The sequence below is a fragment of the Balaenoptera ricei genome, chromosome 11 (genome assembly GCF_028023285.1).
Source record: "Balaenoptera ricei isolate mBalRic1 chromosome 11, mBalRic1.hap2, whole genome shotgun sequence".
Classification (NCBI taxonomy): Eukaryota; Metazoa; Chordata; class Mammalia; order Artiodactyla; family Balaenopteridae; genus Balaenoptera; species Balaenoptera ricei.
Genome location: NC_082649.1, coordinates 75,558,065 through 75,578,764, shown reverse-complemented (window position 1 = coordinate 75,578,764; position 20,700 = coordinate 75,558,065). Strand labels below are relative to the sequence as shown.

The following is a 20,700-nucleotide window of genomic DNA, read 5'->3' as shown; positions in this document are numbered from 1 at the left end:
CTCTAGTGGGGAAATCAGACAAACATTTGCGTGAGGCTAGAAATTAGTTGTTAAAATCCTGGTTCTTATCCCTGGCTGAGAAATTAGGTCTTATTAATGAAGTTTGGCTCCAGAAAAATCATTCAAGGTTACCGTTATCTGAACAGCAAGCAGGCCTTCCCCGGCATCTCTGGCATCGATCGCAAACTCCACAGGCAGGCTGGCAGGCACACCATAGGTACTGAGGCCAGGGCCACTGGCGGTCACTTTGCTGGCATCGTATGTGGGAAGGACCTTGACCTTAAAGGGACTTGACAGACACACACACCCCAGTTCAGTATGGATACACTTCAACCCAGCTGCATCTGACCTCTCTTACACAAGAGACTGGGATTGAGAGGGAGGATTTCTACAGCATATAAGACCTAAGTGCCAAATCCAGCAGAAATTTACAACCATGTAACCATCATACAACAGATCAGCTTTCCCTAAGTGCATTCCATGGGATACAAACTAATTTCCAAATTAGTCTGGGAAACATGGGGTTAAACACATTTAACCCACTTTTGTTTTACTAACACAATGATCACCAAAATGGAAAGAAAAAATATTAAAACCGATGTTTCAATATTATCTTGTCCTCTTATTTTCTATTTTTAGTATGTTTTAGATGATGTAAGACCTATTAGTCAAGTAACACATAAATGTAATTTATAAATTATACCTTTCCACAGAGCTAGAGCTGTATGTATATCTTCATGTAAAATATGTACACTTGGGGCACCAGTGAAACTTTAAAATTCTAAGTATGATAAAAATATCTTTGGAGTCTCTTCTGAGAGGTAAAGAGCTTAAGCAACATTTTTTCTATTAACAGGAATGAGGAACAGGTTTTCACCCAACACCTTCTGGGAATGCTATGGTCAACCAAATTCTCAATTAAGAAGTAAAAATTTTTGCCCTAATCAGAAAACAAGTTGCATGGTCACCAGAAAGAAGACCTTGATGAACTAACGCACTCTTTAATTTCAGCTCATCTTTACATTAAAGATGGTTGAAAGGAACAAATGTAGGGGGGGCACCAAGAGAGCAGGAGGCACAAACATCAAGGCTAGTGTATTTTAACACCTGTGCAGAGCATGCCGGTTCTCAGTGATGCTGATCAGTTGGACGGATGGGTAAATGAGTGGATGGATGGATGCGGGGGTGGGTGGACAGATGGATGGATACATGGACAGACGAATGGATGGGTGGGCCACCAGAGCAGTGCTGGTCACCAGAGGGGTGGGCTTGAACCCCTTCCCTAAGTGACAGAAGCTTACCTACGAGGGATCTCCTCATCAGCATATTTAACAGAGACCATGTAAGGCCCCTCCTGGGACGGGGTGTAGGTCACTGTGTGTGTGCCATCCCCATTGTCCACCACGTTCACCGGCTCCACCAGACCTGAGAACACAGATGAGAGGGCTGAGGAACTGCCTGGCTTCCCCTTCACTCCACCTGGGCTGAGTTCATAAAGGATCACATTCATCCATGAGAGCTATTGGTTTCCACTGATAACACAAAGGCAAGCAGGCCATAATCAGAGGCCTAAGAAATCACAGGAGAAAGATTCCCCAATTCATAGTTGCAGAAATGACCCTAAGAGACACCTTTAGCTTTCTGTTGGCTGAACTACACTCAGTCGGACCTAGAGTATAATTAAGGAGACTGCCTGCACTTGTTGCTGGAGGGAATATGGTGAAGATGCTTGCTGCAGACATGCTATCCTTTCAAGCTGGTTAGGCATGCTTGGGATGTGGCAATTTTACTCTACAGCCAAGAAAGGGTCAAAGAGTCCAGAACTCTGAACAGCAAAATTTAACCAATGGGCCAGCCAGTTAAAACTTGTATCCACCTTTGAGCAAAGACCATCATGGCAGCAGCATGCTGGGTGTAGGGTGCAGGGCACGTGAGGGTGCTAATCTCATGAGGGTGAGAGGGCTCTCAATGTGATATCTACAGGGGATGGTTAGAGATCACGTTAAAGCATAATCAAGGCATGCATTAGGTTGGTAGATTCTAGATGCCAGTTCTGAACATGAGTGTCAGGATGCGTCAAGTGAAGGGTAGATTAATCAAAGTGTGGCATACTCATTAAGCAATGCAGATGAGGCAGGTACAAGGCAATTTCAGAGGTAAGGCCAGCAAGAGGCATTCGGGTTACATAAATCAGAGCAGCAGCTAATAGGAAAATGCAAACCTGTCTCCATAAGGTCACCCTTCAGGTCCCGTTTAAAGAACTCTGACATGGCTTTCAAGGGGCTGAGCCTTGACTGGGAATCCGTCTCATCAGCTAAAATTAAAAGGCTGTTATTTCAGAGTCCTCTGTAATAGACGTAGATATCTCAGCAAAGCTTTTCTCTCTTTCTCCCCTCTGCCCTGCCCTGTCTCCCTCTCTCTCTGTCCTTCTACCCCCCCCCCCCACACACACACAGGTCTTGAAGCTCAGTAACTTTGTGGAATCAGATTCCAGCCCTATGACTTCATTTCCCCCAAAACTATTTCTGCTCTGAGCTTCAAAGGGCGTAACCTCCTGCTGAACCCCATTAAGGAGAAAGTTCCTCTTCAAAGAAGGAAGCCCTCATTTGCCACTTCTGTGAAGCCAAGAACACATCACTGAGTAAAAATCCAGATAATTTAAGAAATTAGGCAGAGAATGGCACATTTTAAATGCTGGAAGAGGAAGTGTGATCACCTACTGAAAAAGGTAAATTTCAACGTTCATCAGGGCTTGTCCCAAAGTGGCCTGCTAGCCTCACCCAACCCAAATTCCAGGCTGCAAAAGGGGAGGCCAAATTGCCAACAAAGCCCATTCCCCAAGAGACCACCTCTCTCCAGGGAGCTGGGACAATGACAAAGCTATGTGTCACATGGGCTGAGTATTGCTCATTTCCAGAAATTTGGGGTGTGTTCCCACATGAGCACCAAATCCAACACCCACCCAAATCCAGACCCACCCCAGTCACCTCACAAATGCTGAAACACATAATTAAGCAGTTGCGATAATTTTACATGTGAGAGCCCAGATACTACTTGCTTCATCCTGCTACTCTAAAAAAATAAAACAAAATTTTAAAAAGACATTTAGGGTCATATTATTAAATGATGGAAAAGACAGGCCGCTAGAAAAATAACAGGCCTGCCAACTTTTTAAGCATAAACTTCTACTGTTTAGCTAGAACATGGAGCAATAAAGTAATTTAAGAAATTTCACTTAAAGTTCATGACTCAACTCAAAAGCAAAGTGCCTGCTCTGGGTCATGGCTGCCCCCGTCCAGGGCAGGTGAGTGTCAGCAGGAAGGCAGGATGTGTACTTACCTCGTGGGCCCATGACCCTCACTTCCAGTGGGGCCAGGCCGGCCTTGCTGCTGTCCACCGTGAAGGACTGCAAGACACGAGCTCGGACACCCGAGCCCAGCCCAGGGCCAGCGATCTTGACCTTGCTGGGGTCCACAACATCCTTCACAGGAACCCTGAAGGGGCTGCCTAGAAAAGAGGTCACAGGATTCTAAGTACAGCCCCTGCTAGTGCCTGGAGACCCGCCTTGTGTGCACCCAGAATTGCACCATTGCTCTACCCAGGCCTTCACTTACACCAGCTCCAGTCAGCTTCTCCTGCCTTGCTGTGTTGTGCACCCAAGTGCACCTACTGTGTACAGACATGGTGCCAGGTGCTGGGCCCAGAGTGCTTAACAGCTCTCCAGGAACCCCATGCAGGAGAAGGATGAGGTAAGCAAGTCACTGTAACATCATATACAACACATGTTGGGGATTTGTACAAGGTGTTGGTGGAGCACTCAGAAGACAATGAATCTGGTCTCTGGGAGACCAGAGGACGCTTTCCAATAACATATGAGACATATGGGTGAGCAGATGTCACTGAGAAGGGTATCAAGCAGAGGGATTGGCACGTGCAAAGGCATGGAGGTGAGGGAGAAGACAGGCTGTTGAAGGAACTGAAGGAGGATGCTGAGTGGTGGAAGGAAGGCACGGAGAGGACTGCAGAGAGGTGGGCAGGCTGTGCGGTCCACATCCAACATCCTCTCCCATAAAAGGCTCCTCAGGGGCCCCTGGCCTCCTGTCCCTGCAATGTAGCCAGCACCGCCCTCCCACCACCACTCATGGCCTTCTTGGTTCCCTGGCCATTGGGTGAAGCCTTGCTTTCTCCCTGAGTGTAAGCTGTGGTCCCCCTGCATGGCTGACCCCACCGCTGACACTGGGGCCCTCTGACTCTTTGAGGGTATTGATTTTAAAGACTGATGAAACATGGGAAAGGCAGGGGGATTGGAATTCGAGAAAAGCACTAAACACAGAAACAGGAACTGGGCCAGGACCCTCATGGGATTCCTCTACCAAGGGAGACCAAGTAAGACCTCCCCAGAGGTGGGCCAGAAACAGGAGCCCCAGCGTCCCCAGCACCATGCCTCAGGCTGCCAAGTCCATCACCAAGGGGCGACACCCATCTCCTGCAGAAGTTCTCATGCTCCCTGTGACGCCTGGCGGTTAACGATGTCTAACTGCCACAGAAGCCGAGGTCTCTCTGCTTTGTATCCTAGAACATTTGTGCTTTGTAGAATCAGGGGTGGGAAATAACAAAGATCACACAAAGAACCAAGGCCTTGGCTTTTTTAACAATAGCAGGGCTTCAGTGGTATCTGATTTCTTGGCTAACTGAAATAAATGGCTGACCCTGGCAGAGACAAGCACCACGCTCCATGCTGGAGTTTAGTGAAACAAAAGGGAGTTTTATTTTAAAGAGAGACAGTTGAGGATTTCAGTGCCAAGAGGTGATGGCAATGAACTAACTTTGAAGCCAATCTCCAAGTTAGCCTCCAATGGAAGTGGTCTGAACTCAGCATGAAGTAGCCAAGAACCAACAAGGTAACTTTAGGTCTAGAGTGGCAGATACCAGGCAATCAATGCCACTCTCCCGTTCTGTGCTCCAGGCAGACATGATCAATCAATCACAGCAGCCTTTCTTCCTGACGCACTCATCCCACTTAATCCAGTGGTCAAAACAGCCATCACCAACAGACCACAGCTGATCCACCAGAGGAAACCTGGATATGCCATTGGGGGTAAGACAGGATACTTTGTTAAAAATAACCCTACTATGGGTTTGTGTCAGGCCAGGAAAAACCGGGCTAATATTTAACCAACCAGAATTTCTATGAAAGCAAATTAGAAGCTACCAGGTTGTTGAATGTTTCACAGCAGAACCTCACGCACTACCTTTGCTATGAAGCCTGACACTAAGACAATCAACCAACGCTTTACTGAATGACTCTGACTGGGAAAATTCTGGGGTCCAGGAGGAGTTGGCATTTGGCTCTGGGAGGCAAAAGAGCCTGAAAAATAAAAAAGAGGCACCATGTACATCTGATGAAAAAACCCTAAATGGGTCTCTTTCTGTTGTTATGCTCCAAGTTGGCCATTTGCTTCAAGCTTGTGTGTCAGCCACAGGGGTCCAACCTCTCACCCACTTCTGCAAGGGGAATTCCAAAGCTGATGGCATCCACCAGATTTTCTCAATAAAGTCAAAATAGTTTTGTTGCCTCCACTACCAGGAAATGCTCATCCCACTACTGTCTGTCTGGTGGGGGCCACCAGGTCATCTGCCCTGGCGACAGCCTTCCACCCATTCTCCAAGCTCTATTCTTCCATCCCATGAAGTGCACAGTTGCAAAACTCCAAAAGGTCCCCTTGGCTCTGTATTGTCTCTGAGCCCTGCTCTCTTTCTTTGTAAACACTAGGCAGGAAACTCACAGACGGCAGGAGCTTTGTCTTGTCTGTGGCTGAATTCTCCCTGACTAGTGATTATAGGAATTAAAAAATCTATATTGGAAGAGCTGCAAGGACAAGTTTGAGGAGAAATGTCATTTTAAATGAATTATGGCTTCAATGAACATCTGAGTAGAATGAGTTTGAGCTGAATGTCAGTGCTTTCTGATCAATGTGAAAAAGGAGGAGCGAGCGTGAGCATGAGTGTGTGTACACATTTGCACATGATACGGGGAAAGAGCAGAGTCAGGAAAGCATGTGGTCAGTGGACACTCCAGCTTCCTGGAAGTCAATCCACAAACCTGAAAGTAGGGCCCTTAGCCTGCCCCTTCCTCTCTCTGTCTCATCCTGGCTTATGGCCTTCAAAACAACACTGCCCCACCCGAGGTTCCTCCTGCTCTCACCACACAGGAGACAAGGCATAAGGTGACTCAGGAGCAGCCCTGGAGTCCTTAGACTTCCGTCCACACCATACCACACACTCACCTACCCTTCTAGACGTGTGTTGGGTGGCAATCATTTCACTATATAAACAGAACTAGAATCTATGGAGATTCCCCTGCTGGAGCATGAAAGTTGGAGGACCTTTCACTATTTAAGTCATATTTTTTTAATGTTTGAATAATTTATAGCAGTGGTTCTCAATTACAGGTGATTTTGTCCCTTAGCGGATATCTGACAATATCTGGAGACATTTTTGGTTGTCACAAAATGGGCTAAAAAAATACCATACAATGCACAGGAAATTATTATTATTATTCCTATTTTACAGTAAGTGTACATACTACATCATTAAACAGAAATTAATATATAAGAACTTGAGCTTGTGTGTCATTATCAGCTACCAGGACTGTCAATGGAAAACAGAAAACAAGATGTGTATAAGACGAATAAGAACTAACCACAAAATAAAGTGGAGATTTTCAACTTTGTAAAGATCTTTCCTTTAAGATCTAGGTCCTTCAACATGTGAACAATCATTTTCAGTTAAAACTCCAAGCCAATGCTTTTTGGCATAATACTGGTTCTCTTAGGAGTTGGGATATTCTTGGAGATGCAGCCCTAAGGAAAATTCTCCCTTTGCAGCTACTGCAAATATCAGATAGTTTTTCCCATTCAGTGAGATAAGCAAAATCAAACCCGCTTTCATGCAAAAATCAATTATTCTTCGGGTGCCCTTCAGAAGGATAGCTTACCAGGGATGTGGGCTCCTCCATATGTGATATTCACGTCGTAATCCCCTGGAGCAAAGGGGATGTACTCAGCACTGCAACTGCCATCTTTGTTGTCTCTGCAGTTTATCTTTGACTCCGACGGTCCCTCGACAGTTATGCCAAGACCCCCAATTCCTGCCCCTCTGGAAAGTGTGAGTAAAAAGGCCAAGTTGTACTAGTGGTTCATGCCCGTCTGCTTATTTCCAAAATTCCTTTAAAATCCCTCTATAAACTATCCCATTTCGCCAACCAGACTCAACAACTGTGATACCTCTCACACAGGGAATTTCTCAACAGTGTAATATAAATAAAAACAGCTTCAACCCTTCCTTTCCAATGCTTATCCTTCACTGTTGCATTGGCTGGGTCTGAAAGTACAATTCAGGTATGAGACTTGTGACCAGTTTTAATAGGATTACTTCTAATATTTCACTTAAATATGAAATTGGCTCTATATTTTTGAATTATCAAGTTAAGTAGCTTCCATCTAGTCCTGGTTTGTTCAGCAGTTTTATGACTATTATCAAGTGCTTTTTGGTACTTTTAAAAGCATACTTGGTCTTTCTCTGTAATATATGTCTCTATGGAAGAAGACGCCTCACATATGAAATACAAAGCCTCTCAAAAGTTGGGAGACCATGATACGTATGTAGAATACACCTATAAAACTTCCTGAAAGCAGTTAAACTACTTAGGGCTACTCTTTTTACAGAGTCAACACACAGATCCCAGGACCTTGCTTACCTGGTAACCACAGTAAAGACATTGGGTTTGTTGGTAAAGGCCTCTTTCAATCCAGGTCCTTGAGCTTGAACCCGAGATGGCTGGCAGCCTTCAGTTACAGCCACTTTAAAGGGACTGTTTGGGATGGGCACATCATCATATGTCACCTCCACTACATGGAGGCCTGTTCAAAACAACATATAGAAACATATTTGCACAGGAGTCACTTATTTGTGGCAAATAATACTCTAGCAGTCAAGTCTATGTGCTATCCCATGTTATTCGAAAAGAACAGGTTTAACAAACAGCAAAGTTGGTATGATTTGATTTTTTTAAAAAACACCAACTGTTTGTGCTTTTGTTCACTTGGCAGTCACATACCACCCCCCATCCCCCAACACACACGCAAGGCCTCTCCTCCAAGCAAATATCACCAAGTCTATTTTCAAGACAGTCATCTTAAACACACCATCCTGATTTGAGAAAACTCCACCTAGTCGCTAACCAAAAGACAAAGAGAAACCCATGAAATAGAACAGACAAGCATCCACAAAAAGAAAGTGAAAATATATATACCATAAAGTTTAGGGATTATATATCCAGATAATGAGGACATATGGCGCTTTTTTTTATGCTTTTATGATTTATCAAAATTTTAAATTAAAAAAAATTAATTTTAAAATTTAAATTCCTAATATTCAAGAAAGAAATTAATTATGTTAAAAAATCGCACAGGGAATTCCTTGGTGGTCCAGCGGTTAGGACTCCATCCTTCCACTGCTGGGAGGTTGGGGTTTGATCCCTGGTCGGGGAACTAAGATCCCACAAGCCACGTGGCGTGGCCAAAAATAAATAAATAAACAAAATAGGAGGTAAAAATTAAGGGAGAACTTTCCCCCTTCAGGAAAAAAAAACTGCACAAACGAGCAACATGCCATGACATCACCCCATAACCTGCTCAGATGAGGCTGAGGCTAAACACAGCCCAACTGTTACACAACAGGGCCAGCAGGCCAGGCACTGAGCAGGCAGGTGGTTCTGTTCGGGAAAGAGGTTTCCACATTTCGCAGTCACTTTGCACATGCTTCTGCTGAGACGGTCAAAGCACGTGGGGCAGGAGTTAGCACCAGCCACCAGGAGGAAGCAGCCCAGCAGAGCTCTGAAAGAGGGTCATGTTCCAAGGAGAAGTCAACTCACCTTTCTCGAAGGGCGTGTATTCCAGCTGGTAGGTCCCATCAGCATTGTCTGTGACGAAACACTCGGTGGAGGCCCCTGAGGGGTTGGCAATATGGGCCTTGATGTGGTCGCCTCCGACCTGCGTGAGGGGCCGTGAGTCGACCGTGAAGTCGGTGGTGGCTTCCCGAAACACATCTGCAGAGCAATCACACAGATAAGAATGTCGCTGTCACCTCAGTTTCAGGAGCAATCCCAAGAGCCAAGGTTCTCGGCACTTCAGAACACACTAATTTAGGTGACAGCAGACAACCGGTTTCTCTGACTCAGAATCAGGAATATTAATGCCTCCCCACCTTCAATCTCCCTGGCAAAAGAAGCTTCTTCCTAAGCCAAGTAACAACACAACTGCCTGCACACTTCTTGGGACAAAGGTGGGATCTAGGACAGGTTAAAGGCTGAAGACAGCAAGTGTGGTATTAGCCAGCAGTACATTTTAAACCTTTTTCAGATAAGTGCCAAAAATGCAATATGTTGTGTTTCCACATTTAAAAAAAAACAAACAAACAAGATTTCTGGCATTGCCAGGAAAAAAAAAAAAAAAAGGGAAAATCTGCTGACAGTGTTGGGAGTGTGAAGAAACAGAAAGCCGGGGTAGGGCAGCAGAAACAGCACATGCTCACCCCTTCACTCTGCTCCCCTCTACTGCTCTCTGATGCAGAGACCACAGGTGAGTTTTCTTCTACCTGGCCCGACCCCTACTGGCATTTGAGTTTGCAGCCCTGACTCTCTGAGCTTCTGGTGAGCCCCTGTTACTTTGGCGGCCACCCTCTTTTTCATGAAACCCACCTTTTCCTTCTATTCCTGGCCCAAAGACTTTGACCCTGCTGGTGTCCACGGCAGGCTCCACCTTGACCCTGGCGGGGAAGTGCGGTACAAGCTCACCGCCGTACTTCATGGTCAGTGTGTACATGCCGGCGGTCAGGGGCACGTAGGTCACCACGTAGGTGCCATCTTTGTTGTTCTCGATACAGACTTCGGCTTTCGCCCCCGAGTCCGAGACGGCTTCCAGGCCCAGGGCCCCCGGCCCTGCTTCTGAACAGTCCACGCTAAGCAGCCCTGCCTCGCCCACTTTCCCATGCTCCAGCCCTGGGCCCGATGCCACGACTTTGGAGGGGTCAAACGGCATTTCAATGTCGGCTTTGAAGGGAGAACCAGGTATGTGGACTTCTTCAAAGAGGATGTTGACGAAGTACTCTCCGGGCTTTGTTGGGAGGTAGGAGACGGAGCAGGTCCCGTCGCCATTGTCCGAGCATTCAATTTTGGCCTCACAAGGACCTTCCACGGTTAGGCCCAAACCTCCAGTTCCAGCTCCTTTGGTGTCGATGGTGAACTCGGCAGGCTTGCCCACAAGACCACCTTCAAGGCCAGGACCGTGGGCCTTCACCTATTTGGACAAAGAATAAAAATCAGACTCTGCCCGAAACTGGTATCGCTGCTCAGCCAGCACTGCTTTCAACAGCCAAGCCTGCCATCAGCAGTGAACTGCCCCTCGATGAAGTGGTCCTTCTCCATGGGGCCTAACGTGTCACACACACTCACCCACAGCACTGAGTTACAGCCACACGCAGTGGATGCTGCAAACAGCTGAGAAAGGGAGACCTGGCTGTGAACTCATTCAACACGGAAAGGCACGGCAGAGGCATGGCTCTCCTCTCTCCTGCCAGGCTTGGCTCGAGGGCTGGAGCTGGACACCTAACATCTAGTCCAACAAACACACTCGGGTTTCCTGGGTTGAACACTCACTGAATGGCTTTCATGGACCTCACTGTTGCTTTGGCTGCTATACCTCCCTCAACAAATTCTGAATAATAAAAAACTGAACTATAATGGTGAATACATGTCATTATATGTTTGTGCAAACCCATGGACTGTATAACACCAAGAGTGAACCCTAATGTAAACTATGGACTTTGGGTGACAACGATGTTGACATACGTTCATCCACTATAACGGGTGCACCACTCTGGTGGGCAATGGTGATAATGGAGAGGTTATGCATGAGTGGGGGAGGCGGGATGTGGGAAATCTCTGTGCCTTCCTCTCAATTTTACTATAAACCTAAAATTGCTCTAAAGAATCAAGTCTAATGAAAAAATTAAAAAACGAACAAACATTAAAAAAAAAACCAATTGCTTTTAAAAGAGGGAGGGGATGAGGCTTTCATCTCTTATTCAACAAATAACATAGTTTTATAGGATTCATGCCATTCAAAACACTGGAAATATTCTAAAACCCTTGATTCAGGGCTACTAGGAAGAAATGATAATGAGAAGAATATATTTTTATACTTCATTATAACAGCTCACTGTGTGTGCCAGATGCCAGACTGAGGCCTCCACACCCACCATCCGACCTCACCCTTACAGGTTCACTTTGAAGCAAGTACCGTTACCATGCTGACAAATGAAGGACAGGAGTCCCTCACCAAAGCCTCACAGCCAGAGCGAGAGAAGGAGTGGGGCTGGGACCCAGCTGCCGAGGGGACCCTTCATGCTGGATTGTAGGGGAGAGAACTACGGAGAACGGGCTTTCATCACAAAACAATTTTCTAAAGGTCTTTGCTGGGCAGAACCAGAGGACTAACTATGTGTTATTATCTGCCAACAGAGGACAAGTTCTGGAACAAAAATGAAAGCTGACCTTGGTGGGATCGGGCGGCAGCGAGGCCTCCACCGTGTAAGGGCTCCCGTGCACGGGGTGTCCATCGTAGGTCACGTCAACAGCATACAGCCCCTCCTCCCGGGGAATGTACTTGGCCGTGCTGCTCTCCCGGCCCGTCATGGGCGCCACCAGGCACGGCACAACCTTCCTCGAGGGGCTCAGGATCGTCACGTCCAGCTTCCCCTGACCTCCCGCTCCCCTGGTGTCAATGGCGAACTCCTGATCCTTCCCAACTTCGACTCCTGGAAAAAAGGAAACAAGCCAAAGGGATGAGCTGACCCGGCAGCAAAAACACAGCTGAGAGCAGAGATGGTTCCTTGGACACAGGACATTTTCTCAGCCTCTACAACAAACACTGGCTGATGCAGGACAAGAGGCAAGACTAAGAATAATCACCATTCTGGTCTCAATAACAACCAGTACAAGAACATTAATTAATTCCTTATGATAATAATAATGATAGTCATCATTCACTGAATGCATTTTACATACCAGGCATGAGGACGGCACATCATCTCCTTTCATTTTCAACACAACGTTACAGGGTATTTCTTAGTAACCAAGGAATTTAACAGATGGGGAAACTGAGGCTCACGGGGGTTAAGTGACTTGCCTGGGGTACATACATATCCAGCAGACCACAAAGCTGGGACTCAGATCTAAATTTACTTGACCCCATGATCTGCAGTAAGTTATAACCTGATACTGTTGTCTCTTCTTTAATTACTTTTGATGTTAACTTTATATCAAAACACTCCCAGAAGCCAATGTTTTATTTACTAATTCTTGGCAGCAAATTCAATCCTACCGCCAAGAACGCAAAAGTCACAGGGTTGGCCAATGAAGAGGCACTGAAGCAAGCCCTGAGAATTGACTCTCTGTATCGTGCTGATACATGAAAGGTCTTTGCAAAGCAGGGCCACAGAAAACCCATGTGTTACATTTGACAAAAACAAGGAAAGGACTTTGAACCAAAACAAAAGCACTGGGAGCCTAGGGTCCCCACCACAACCCAGGGAGGTCCTGACTTGGGCAATACAGGGCCTGCCAAGATGAACAGTATCAAGCCACAAGCAAAGAGGCCTCGGAGCTCCACATCCCAAAGACTTTTCCTAATTGGCATCATACTTTTCCTAGTTTGGAGTCAAAACCCTCGGTGCCTTGGAGAAAGGAGTAACAAGGAGACATGTTAAGGATTAGACAGTGACTATTCTTATGCTCAGAGCTGGCTGCTGCCAAGGAACAAAAACCAACATCGGCCTCTTGCTTCAGAGCCCCCGGAGCTGGGAGCTGACCTCACTCACAACTCGTACATTTGGGTCACAGGGCACTGAAGGTTCTCACCGAGGGTCCCGCTGAGACCTGGAGAAACCCATAGAACAAGAGGCCTGCCCTGAGGGTGTGCACAGAGCCCCACGTGACCCTGAAACCAGGAGACCATGTGCCACTGAGGTGTGGCCAGGCTGCGGCCATGCCAACAAGATGGAGGTGTGAACGTTCTCTAAGATAATGCTGACGCAAAAAGGCAGGCTGAAGACCTATGGGGATTGCAGGGTAACTTTAGTGCAAAGTAAGTGTTGCCAAACATTTTCTGCTGGCACTAAGTATGTACAGATGCAGAAAGAAGATGTGGAAGGACAGAAACTGAACTGGTAACTTTGGTTAACCCTAGGGAGTGGGAGAGGTAATGCTTCAAGTAGAACATACTCTTGTCTGTGATGTCTTTTAAATGAAAAATGGATTTTTGTATGACCTGTGTAAAAAATACTTTTATGATCACATGTTAAACTTGAGAAGCTGAGTGATAAGTACATCAGTGTTCATACTGTACTAGTCTCTTTACTTTTTCTTTTATTCATTCAGTTATTTCATTTATTTAAATGAGCTTGTACTAAGATACCTGACAAGCTAAAGGAATATCCAGACTGGGGTGGGGAAATGCACTGTAGTTGTGGTTTCTGAGAGCCCGGAAGTTGGCTTTTATGCTTGACCCTGATGTGGATTCAGTGGCCAAGGAGTGTTGGCACAATAGAAATTTGTCAGAGAGCAACATGCCCCAAATTCTCTGTCATAAAAACTTTCTGCTGTGATGCCAGCAGTTACCGAGGGCTGACTATGAGCCAGCTCCTGAATTATTAGCTCATTTAATTCTCACAATATTCCCATGAGTATTCTTCCCCCACCTCCACAGAACAAATGAGAAAACGGAGGCTTGGTGAGGTGAAGGGGCAGGTAGGGTCACAGAGCTACTCCACGGGACAGTCCTAATTCAAATCCGTCTGTCCGACTGCAAAATCTCATATGGCAGAATTTGCTTCTCTGCAAATTGTCTTTGAAGGGAATCTAACTGCTCTTCAATGGCCCATCTCCCCCAGTCATTCATGACGCACTTACTGTTTTCCAGCCCATTAATTTTTATCCTGCTCAGATCCAGCGGAGCGGCCACGCCCACCGTGAAAGGGCTTTTAGGGATGGGATCGCCACCGTATGTAACCAGAACCTGCATGCTGCCCTGGAATGAGAGAGAAAATTGAGGACACGTTTGGGTACCAACATCCTACTTTGCTGTTTCAACCTGCCTTCCAGGTCTTTCATTCTTCCCAGAGACAAAGGGTATAAGACTCCAGCAGATTCAGAAAGCATCTCAGATATATTTCTCTAAGTTTTTGGCTCCATGGCAAGAATGACAGAGAAATCAGATGAAAAAGAGCAACTAACAACAACAGGGACAGCTTAGTGAGCACACCATGCTCGTGCTTTTAAGCATTTCCTTGATTCAATCTCAAAACGGTCCTAAGAGGGCGTTCCCACCGTCCTTACCATTCTTCCAGGAGATGAAACTACAGCTCAGGAAGGTAAAATCACTTGCCCCAGTGCAAGAGCGGGACCTCATGCCCATGGCACCCAAACCTGAGTCAGTCCTAGCCGCTCTGCCATGTTACCTCCCCACCCAGCTAAACACCCAGCCCTGGCCATAGGCAAAGCAGGGAGGCCTGGGGGCCTCTAACTGAACAAAATCTTTTGTCTCCATGTCCTGGGATTTCAGGCCACTAGGCTGTGAAATGAATTTGCAAGAGTTTGCCTGGGGCTGTTCTGAGACCACTGCACAGTATCGAAACTCCCGCATCTATGGCAATGAAAGAAAAGTTGCCAGTGTGAAGGCAGGCTGAGCCTGTGGGCTTGGCAGTCCCCTCGCCAGCAGCCCCGTGGCCATGGAGGCACAGCGCGGCCAGTCCTGGCCCACTCGCTGCTGGCTTCCTCTCTCCACGGTCGGCTGAGTCCCCTCCCTCCAAACCAAGGCTCCATGAAAGCCCACAGCTGTCTCAGTAGATTAAGGCCCTCCTCACCTCAAATGTCTGGGCATCACGTAAGAGGATGTGGGAAGGGAAGAAGCAAGGGGGAGGGAGGGATGATTCCTTGCAGGAATACAGAGGGCTCGCCAGAATTCAGTCCCTACTGAAAGCTGTCACGGACCAAGTGTTAAAAGGGTGTAGCTTTTGGCCTATGAATATTTTCTCACATTCCTTGTATAATAAAGAAGGAGGGAAAAGACAAGACAAAAATTAGTTGCATCAATGAAGGAGGGAGGATTGATTTTCCAGGATGTATTAGCACTGCACACAAAACCAATGAGCCCCCTGCCTCAAGAGTATAATATCTCATGGTAAGATGTACGTGGTCACATTCAACGGAGCAGGGGCTGGTTTGTTGCTTCAGGCCTCAAGGCATTGCCAACATGCCAGCTCTTCCCGAGGGTATGCCCCCAAACCCCGAACTCCTCGAGGGCTAGGTCTCCCAGCTAACCAAGGGTTCTGGAAAAACCTTCTCCACCACCCACTAGAATTCAGGAGACCACTTCTCTGGAGTGCCAAAGGAGCGAGGGGAAAATCCTCTTTCAGTTAAGCCCATCTGTCCCATAAAAGAAAGCATATTCTCATTACCAGTTATACAAAACATAACAAAACTGAGACAGGAAATTAACTGTACCTTAAATAACCTAATGAGGGGGAGGAAGAAAGCTTAGAGATTTACACCTGCGATGGCCTGTAGCATTTCAAGGTTTCCTCTGAGGTCCCAGCCAAGGAACGGCCTATGCATTTTCCCCAGGAGGCTAGGAAGTGAGGGAGGTCAGAGCAGTGATCACCAGCGCATTTCAGAGACTTTGCTGATGGCCACACAGTTGTATTTTATTTTATTTATTTTGGGGCCACACCACGCAGCACGCGAAACTTCCCCGACCAGGCATCGAACCCGCGCCTCCTGCAGTGAAAGCGCGGAGTCTTAACCACTGGACCGCCAGGGAAGTCCTGCCAGATGGGTTTATCCTCTCCCCTCCAGGCTTCTGAGACCTTCATCTCATTCTGCACGAGACACACGAGGACAGGACCGAGAAAGCTACCCACAGCCCCCTCCTCCAGAGACCTCTGTGACAGCCATGGCCACCAACATTAATAACCTTTCAAGGGAGGGACCATTCTCCTGTGAGGCCCAGTGAGCTCCGGGGGCTTCCTAAAGGCGCCACAGCAGCATGTGGAGTTCTCAGCTCCCAGTGGCTCCTGACTCGGCATGTCGGGGAGCTGCGGCCACCGGCTCCTCAAACCACTCTGTTCAGGGAAGCTTGGGGTGAGAAACTGAAGTCACTGAGGCCACAGACAACCAAAAGCACAGAAGGCAAAACCCTCCAGGGAAACTGTCGTTGTATAATGGCCCTTCTACCTTTGACCTCTGGGCGGGTCTTCAAGCCCCAGCCCAAGAAGTCCACTCCCCTCTAAGGCAAAAACTCTGACCACTGTCTTCCAACAAGAACTCGATCAACCAGCAACGTCCATCACTGGTCCACGGCAGGCAGGTGAGCTGTGGACTGGGGCCCTGCAGGGGACAGCAGCCGCCCGCAGGTGTCACTGAGCAAAGAGCCAGCAGTCGGGTGAGGGCCGCAGTGCCTCACACAGCAGCCCGAAATCTGAGGGTTAAGCATTCACACTAAGCCAGGATCCACCCTTGTCTCTCCACACACACTCAACAGCTGCATTTCTGGAAAGTTCCAGCCTCTTAATCCCTAAAACCACCACAAGAAGGTGCTCCTGTGGGCAGCGACCTGAAAAGTAACCCCGTGCGGCTTTCTGGGCTGACCCAAATCTCTTAACCACATCCAAGAGCAGAGCTCAAAAGGCACGCTTATTTCACCCAATCCTGAGCTGTTAGCTGCTCTTCAGAAAAGAGAGTTCAAAGTAGAATGAGGATGTGTCAGCCCCACTCTCCAACCAGATTACAAAGTTCTCATGTTGTTTCTGCTTGTGAGTTGAGGCTCCACTTCGTTTATTCACCCATTCGGCCATAAATCATACAAAGCATTTACAGCACCAGACCCTGTGCTTGGGGCTGAGAATGGAAAGATATATATGACATGATTTCCTAACCTTGGAAACTCACAATCTAAGAGTAGAGATTTAATCTGTTTTCTTTGCCATAGAGAAACAGGCAGAATTGCAAGTTGCCCAAATAATAAAACAGTAAACCTCACTCTAAACAACAAACGAGAGGGATGGGAGAGGCACCGTGGAGTCATCGCAGTAGAGGCTGGGACTGACGGCATTTGCACAAATAGCCCCAAGAGGCCACCAAGGAAGCCAACAGCCCTCAGACCTGCTACGACCAGACATATGGATGAACTTGACCTTGGGGTGACTCTGGAGTAAGGCGCCTCCCACTCTAGCTACATTTCAAATGTGACAAAACAGGACTGGGCTCCCGACCTCCACCTCCACCTCGACTGGCAGCTGGGAGCATCCAGGGCATCGGGTTCTAAAGTCCTTTCTGGGGGTGCAGGTCAAAACCTGAGGCTGTCCTGATGTCTGCAACTTACTTTCTAGCAACTCAGCCGAAACACAAAAAGGTATATAGGATCAAGAGTCTCAAAACATTTTCAGAAGAGTCTTGTGATCTTGACCAGTGATCATGGCCATGCTTTCTGGTACCTTCTCCTAAGGAATGTGGAGAATTGGCAACAAAGATGCTATCAAGCTGGTGTTGCCAGTGGTAAGGCTCCCATCAGCCCTGATAAGCATCACTAGGAAAATAATTACCTAAATAATTAGCACTGAGCAGCCTGATGAGAAAACAGTATTCATCTACAAAAGTTTTCGTTTTACCATTACTAATAATGAACCCTCATTAGGGTAAACAGAAACCACAGGAAGAAGCACATGTGGAGATAAAGGGCCACATAAGAACCTGCCCTAGAGAACCTCGCACTGTCAGGCAAGTTCTCATAGTAAAGATTCCATCTCCAAGCATGTGTAGCCCCTGGTGCAGGGGGGACACCCACACCACTCCCTCATCCTCACTGTACCCCTCATTCTTTCCCACTACACTCTGGCCAGGTCCTCACTGAGAGAGCCCAGGGCAGAAGTGATGCTTTTCAAACAGTGCTTCTGCAGAAAGCATCTCCCTTCCTCTCTTACAAATGGCATTTCTCACATAGGGGGACTCTTCTTCAAGAATGAAGGAATCTCAGAGGTTTGGAGTGACTGTTTAGAACACTATGAGTAAGTGGGAGAATCCAGGCTTTTCTATAGGAGTTCCCCAGACCCTAGACATGTAGCCATGAATCAAAACAAAATTTTAAATAAGTAAACATGAATTCATACAGAGAGGTAGATTTTTAGGCCCTTATTGCCTAAAACAACCAGAGCAAAGCAGCCGGGATGACAAAATCATGTCTGTATTCCTGTATTTTGTAAAAGGGAATAATTTAGTGCTTGAAGTACCATTTCGGGCTTGAGGGCCTAAAGGCTCTTTGAGAAAGACCCCACTGCACCACCTCGTAAAAAGGGTAAACTAAGGCAAAAGGGCCAGCAAGGACAAAGGCGTGGCAATTCTTTCCCTGTGAGTAATTAATAAAACACTAAAACCAAGAATGGAGGTGGGAAATGGGGGTGGGAAAGAACTAGCTTCCTGCTTGTTCCTGGGGAATCCTCCAGGCCCTCCTGGTAGAACCAATCAGGCTCTTTGTCAGCGTTCCCAGAGGGGTTCAGAAGGAAAGGGGGAATCTCCTCTTGCCACAGAGCAGCACAGGTCAGAGCACAGATTACCCCCCGGCGTCCAGAGTGACCCAGCCCAGCACCGGGTGGGGAGGGGCCCTACCTGTTGCGTGGGCGTGTATTTAACGGTGTGGGAATAGTCGTAATTATCAATGATGTCCAAATCCTTCACGGCGTCGCCAGGAAGGGGGCTGCTGAACTGCACGTTGAGGGGGGCTTTTCCGGCCCCTTTGGTGTAGACAGTGAAGTGGGTCGGTTTCCCGTTTTCCACACCTGGGAGGGGACAGTGAAGTGAGGAGACAGGCCCAGCTGGAGGGGTTTCACTTTTAGCACCAGTCTGACAGGTTCACCAGCACCGGCTTCCGCAAGGCAGTAGGCGGAGACAGGGGCTGGCGTTTGGCCAGCGGCTCAGCTGAGCAGGGCCCCTGCTGAACTGGAGCCTCAACAGAGCCCCTGCTCTGGGGGAGGTAAGTCACTCATGGCCCTGGACCAACCATGCCCACTGCCTCCAGGGTGACCTCATGCACACATGCCATCTTACCTGCTTTGCTGAGCCCCGGGCCTTCTGCCTTCACTTTGCTGGCGTCGTGGGAAGGGTCGACTTTGACTCTGAAAGGGCTGGCGGGAATTTCCTGTAGCAGAGACACTGCCTCAGTAGGAAAGTCCCTGAAGCCACTGCCTGAGCTTAGCCTTCTGCCCAAAGCAAAGGAGGAGACCTCAGCATGACTTCCACTCTAGCAGATGGTGAGCAACTTCCGTTACCATTGGTCAAGTCTTCAGGCGCTAGCATCAGGTAAGGGCCATCAGTGGTCACTCGTGAATACCTGGATCCCTGACATCACAGCTAAAGGATGGGTTTCCACAAACCACTCTGACAACTCTCAGCCTTTAACACCAAATGCTGAGTACTTAGGATACAAAATACTACCAAGAATAAAACCCCAAACAACAATAATACATGGGGTCGAGGAAGGAAAGGGACATTCCTCCAGGGACAACAGAGAGCTAGGGTTTGAGGAATGCAAGGAATTGATTATAAGTGCAATGACTGTAATTCTTCAAAAAGAATCTTTCAGAATAAAGGCAGAACAGGTTAATTGGATGAAGCCAACTCAAGACCAATACCTTTAAGGCACAGAACTTTCTCCTGAGCTCCCTGTCTTTACGTAAGATGAATTTGAATCACCAGGATTCCATTATTCCCTGTTTTAGGGTACTGCGCCTCCTTGTCTTCATTAGCACATGTAAATATGAATTCTATCTGAAATTCAAAACCCCTCTCCCTAGAAAAGTTTAAAGCCTGAGGCCAAGGTCATCATTTCAGAGAAAGTATAGAACACATCTAGAAACTAATTACGTTTCATTCAAAAACCAGATGAAAGTTTGTAATGATCCAATTTCTTTCCAGAGTCTGGCTTTTAACCACTGACTACACGGCCCCACTTTTGTTAGAAAGTGGTACAATTTTAGTTCTGGGTGTGTTTGTTCCTTCTTGGTTTTAAGGAAGCAGAGAGGAAAACTATTGGGCAGAGTTCTCAAGACACCTTCCCTGTTGCTAAAAGAAGCAAAAAGGAAATATGAACACAGGTGGCCAGAAAGAACCCAAGTCCAAACACACACCTGAGAGGCAAAGAGAACTTTGATAGTGTATCGCCCGGCGGCAGGAGGCACATATTTGACAGTAAACGTGTCATTGGCGTTGTGAATAATGTCAAAATCCACGTCTTCCTCATCGTCGCTTAACACCCGGGCATCACATTTAATGCCAACGCTGACATCACCTGGAACAGACCAGCTTATTAGCACCGGTTTACGAGAAACAGCATGCCCCATGCAATCACTTCCAGCTCAGGCTCACACCCCAGAAAAGCAACTGGGAAGTTTCCAGTAAGAAACCTGAGAAAGGGATGGTGTTTAAATAACGGTTTTGCAGACAGGATGGAGGATTAACAAAGATACCACCACGGAACTGACACAGAGGCTCATCAGATGAACAATTACCTGTTCAGGTGGATTAATATCTCC

The 20,700-nt window shown here is 47.2% G+C and overlaps 2 protein-coding genes across 5 annotated transcripts in view; both read right to left on the bottom strand.

Moving 5' to 3' along the window:
• Positions 1-20,700, bottom strand: part of SLMAP (sarcolemma associated protein) — a 312,286-nt gene that overhangs the window by 3,565 nt on the left and 288,021 nt on the right. The gene's annotated exons all lie outside the window — the stretch shown is intronic.
• Positions 1-20,700, bottom strand: part of FLNB (filamin B) — a 136,967-nt gene that overhangs the window by 32,751 nt on the left and 83,516 nt on the right. For 3 of the 4 annotated variants that reach the window (XM_059939980.1, XM_059939981.1, XM_059939982.1), the window contains exons 16-27: positions 20,296-20,456; positions 19,217-19,307; positions 18,779-18,948; positions 14,030-14,147; positions 11,615-11,877; positions 9,761-10,358; positions 8,936-9,109; positions 7,760-7,922; positions 6,998-7,158; positions 3,340-3,507; positions 1,302-1,425; positions 133-289 (exon numbers count right to left, since the gene is read on the bottom strand). In XM_059939980.1, the coding sequence (XP_059795963.1) occupies positions 133-289; positions 1,302-1,425; positions 3,340-3,507; positions 6,998-7,158; positions 7,760-7,922; positions 8,936-9,109; positions 9,761-10,358; positions 11,615-11,877; positions 14,030-14,147; positions 18,779-18,948; positions 19,217-19,307; positions 20,296-20,456 (2,348 nt within the window). Of the gene's footprint in view, positions 1-132; positions 290-1,301; positions 1,426-2,221; positions 2,315-3,339; positions 3,508-6,997; positions 7,159-7,759; positions 7,923-8,935; positions 9,110-9,760; positions 10,359-11,614; positions 11,878-14,029; positions 14,148-18,778; positions 18,949-19,216; positions 19,308-20,295; positions 20,457-20,700 lie in introns of all 4 variants that reach the window. The other variant, XM_059939979.1, reaches the window with a different exon arrangement.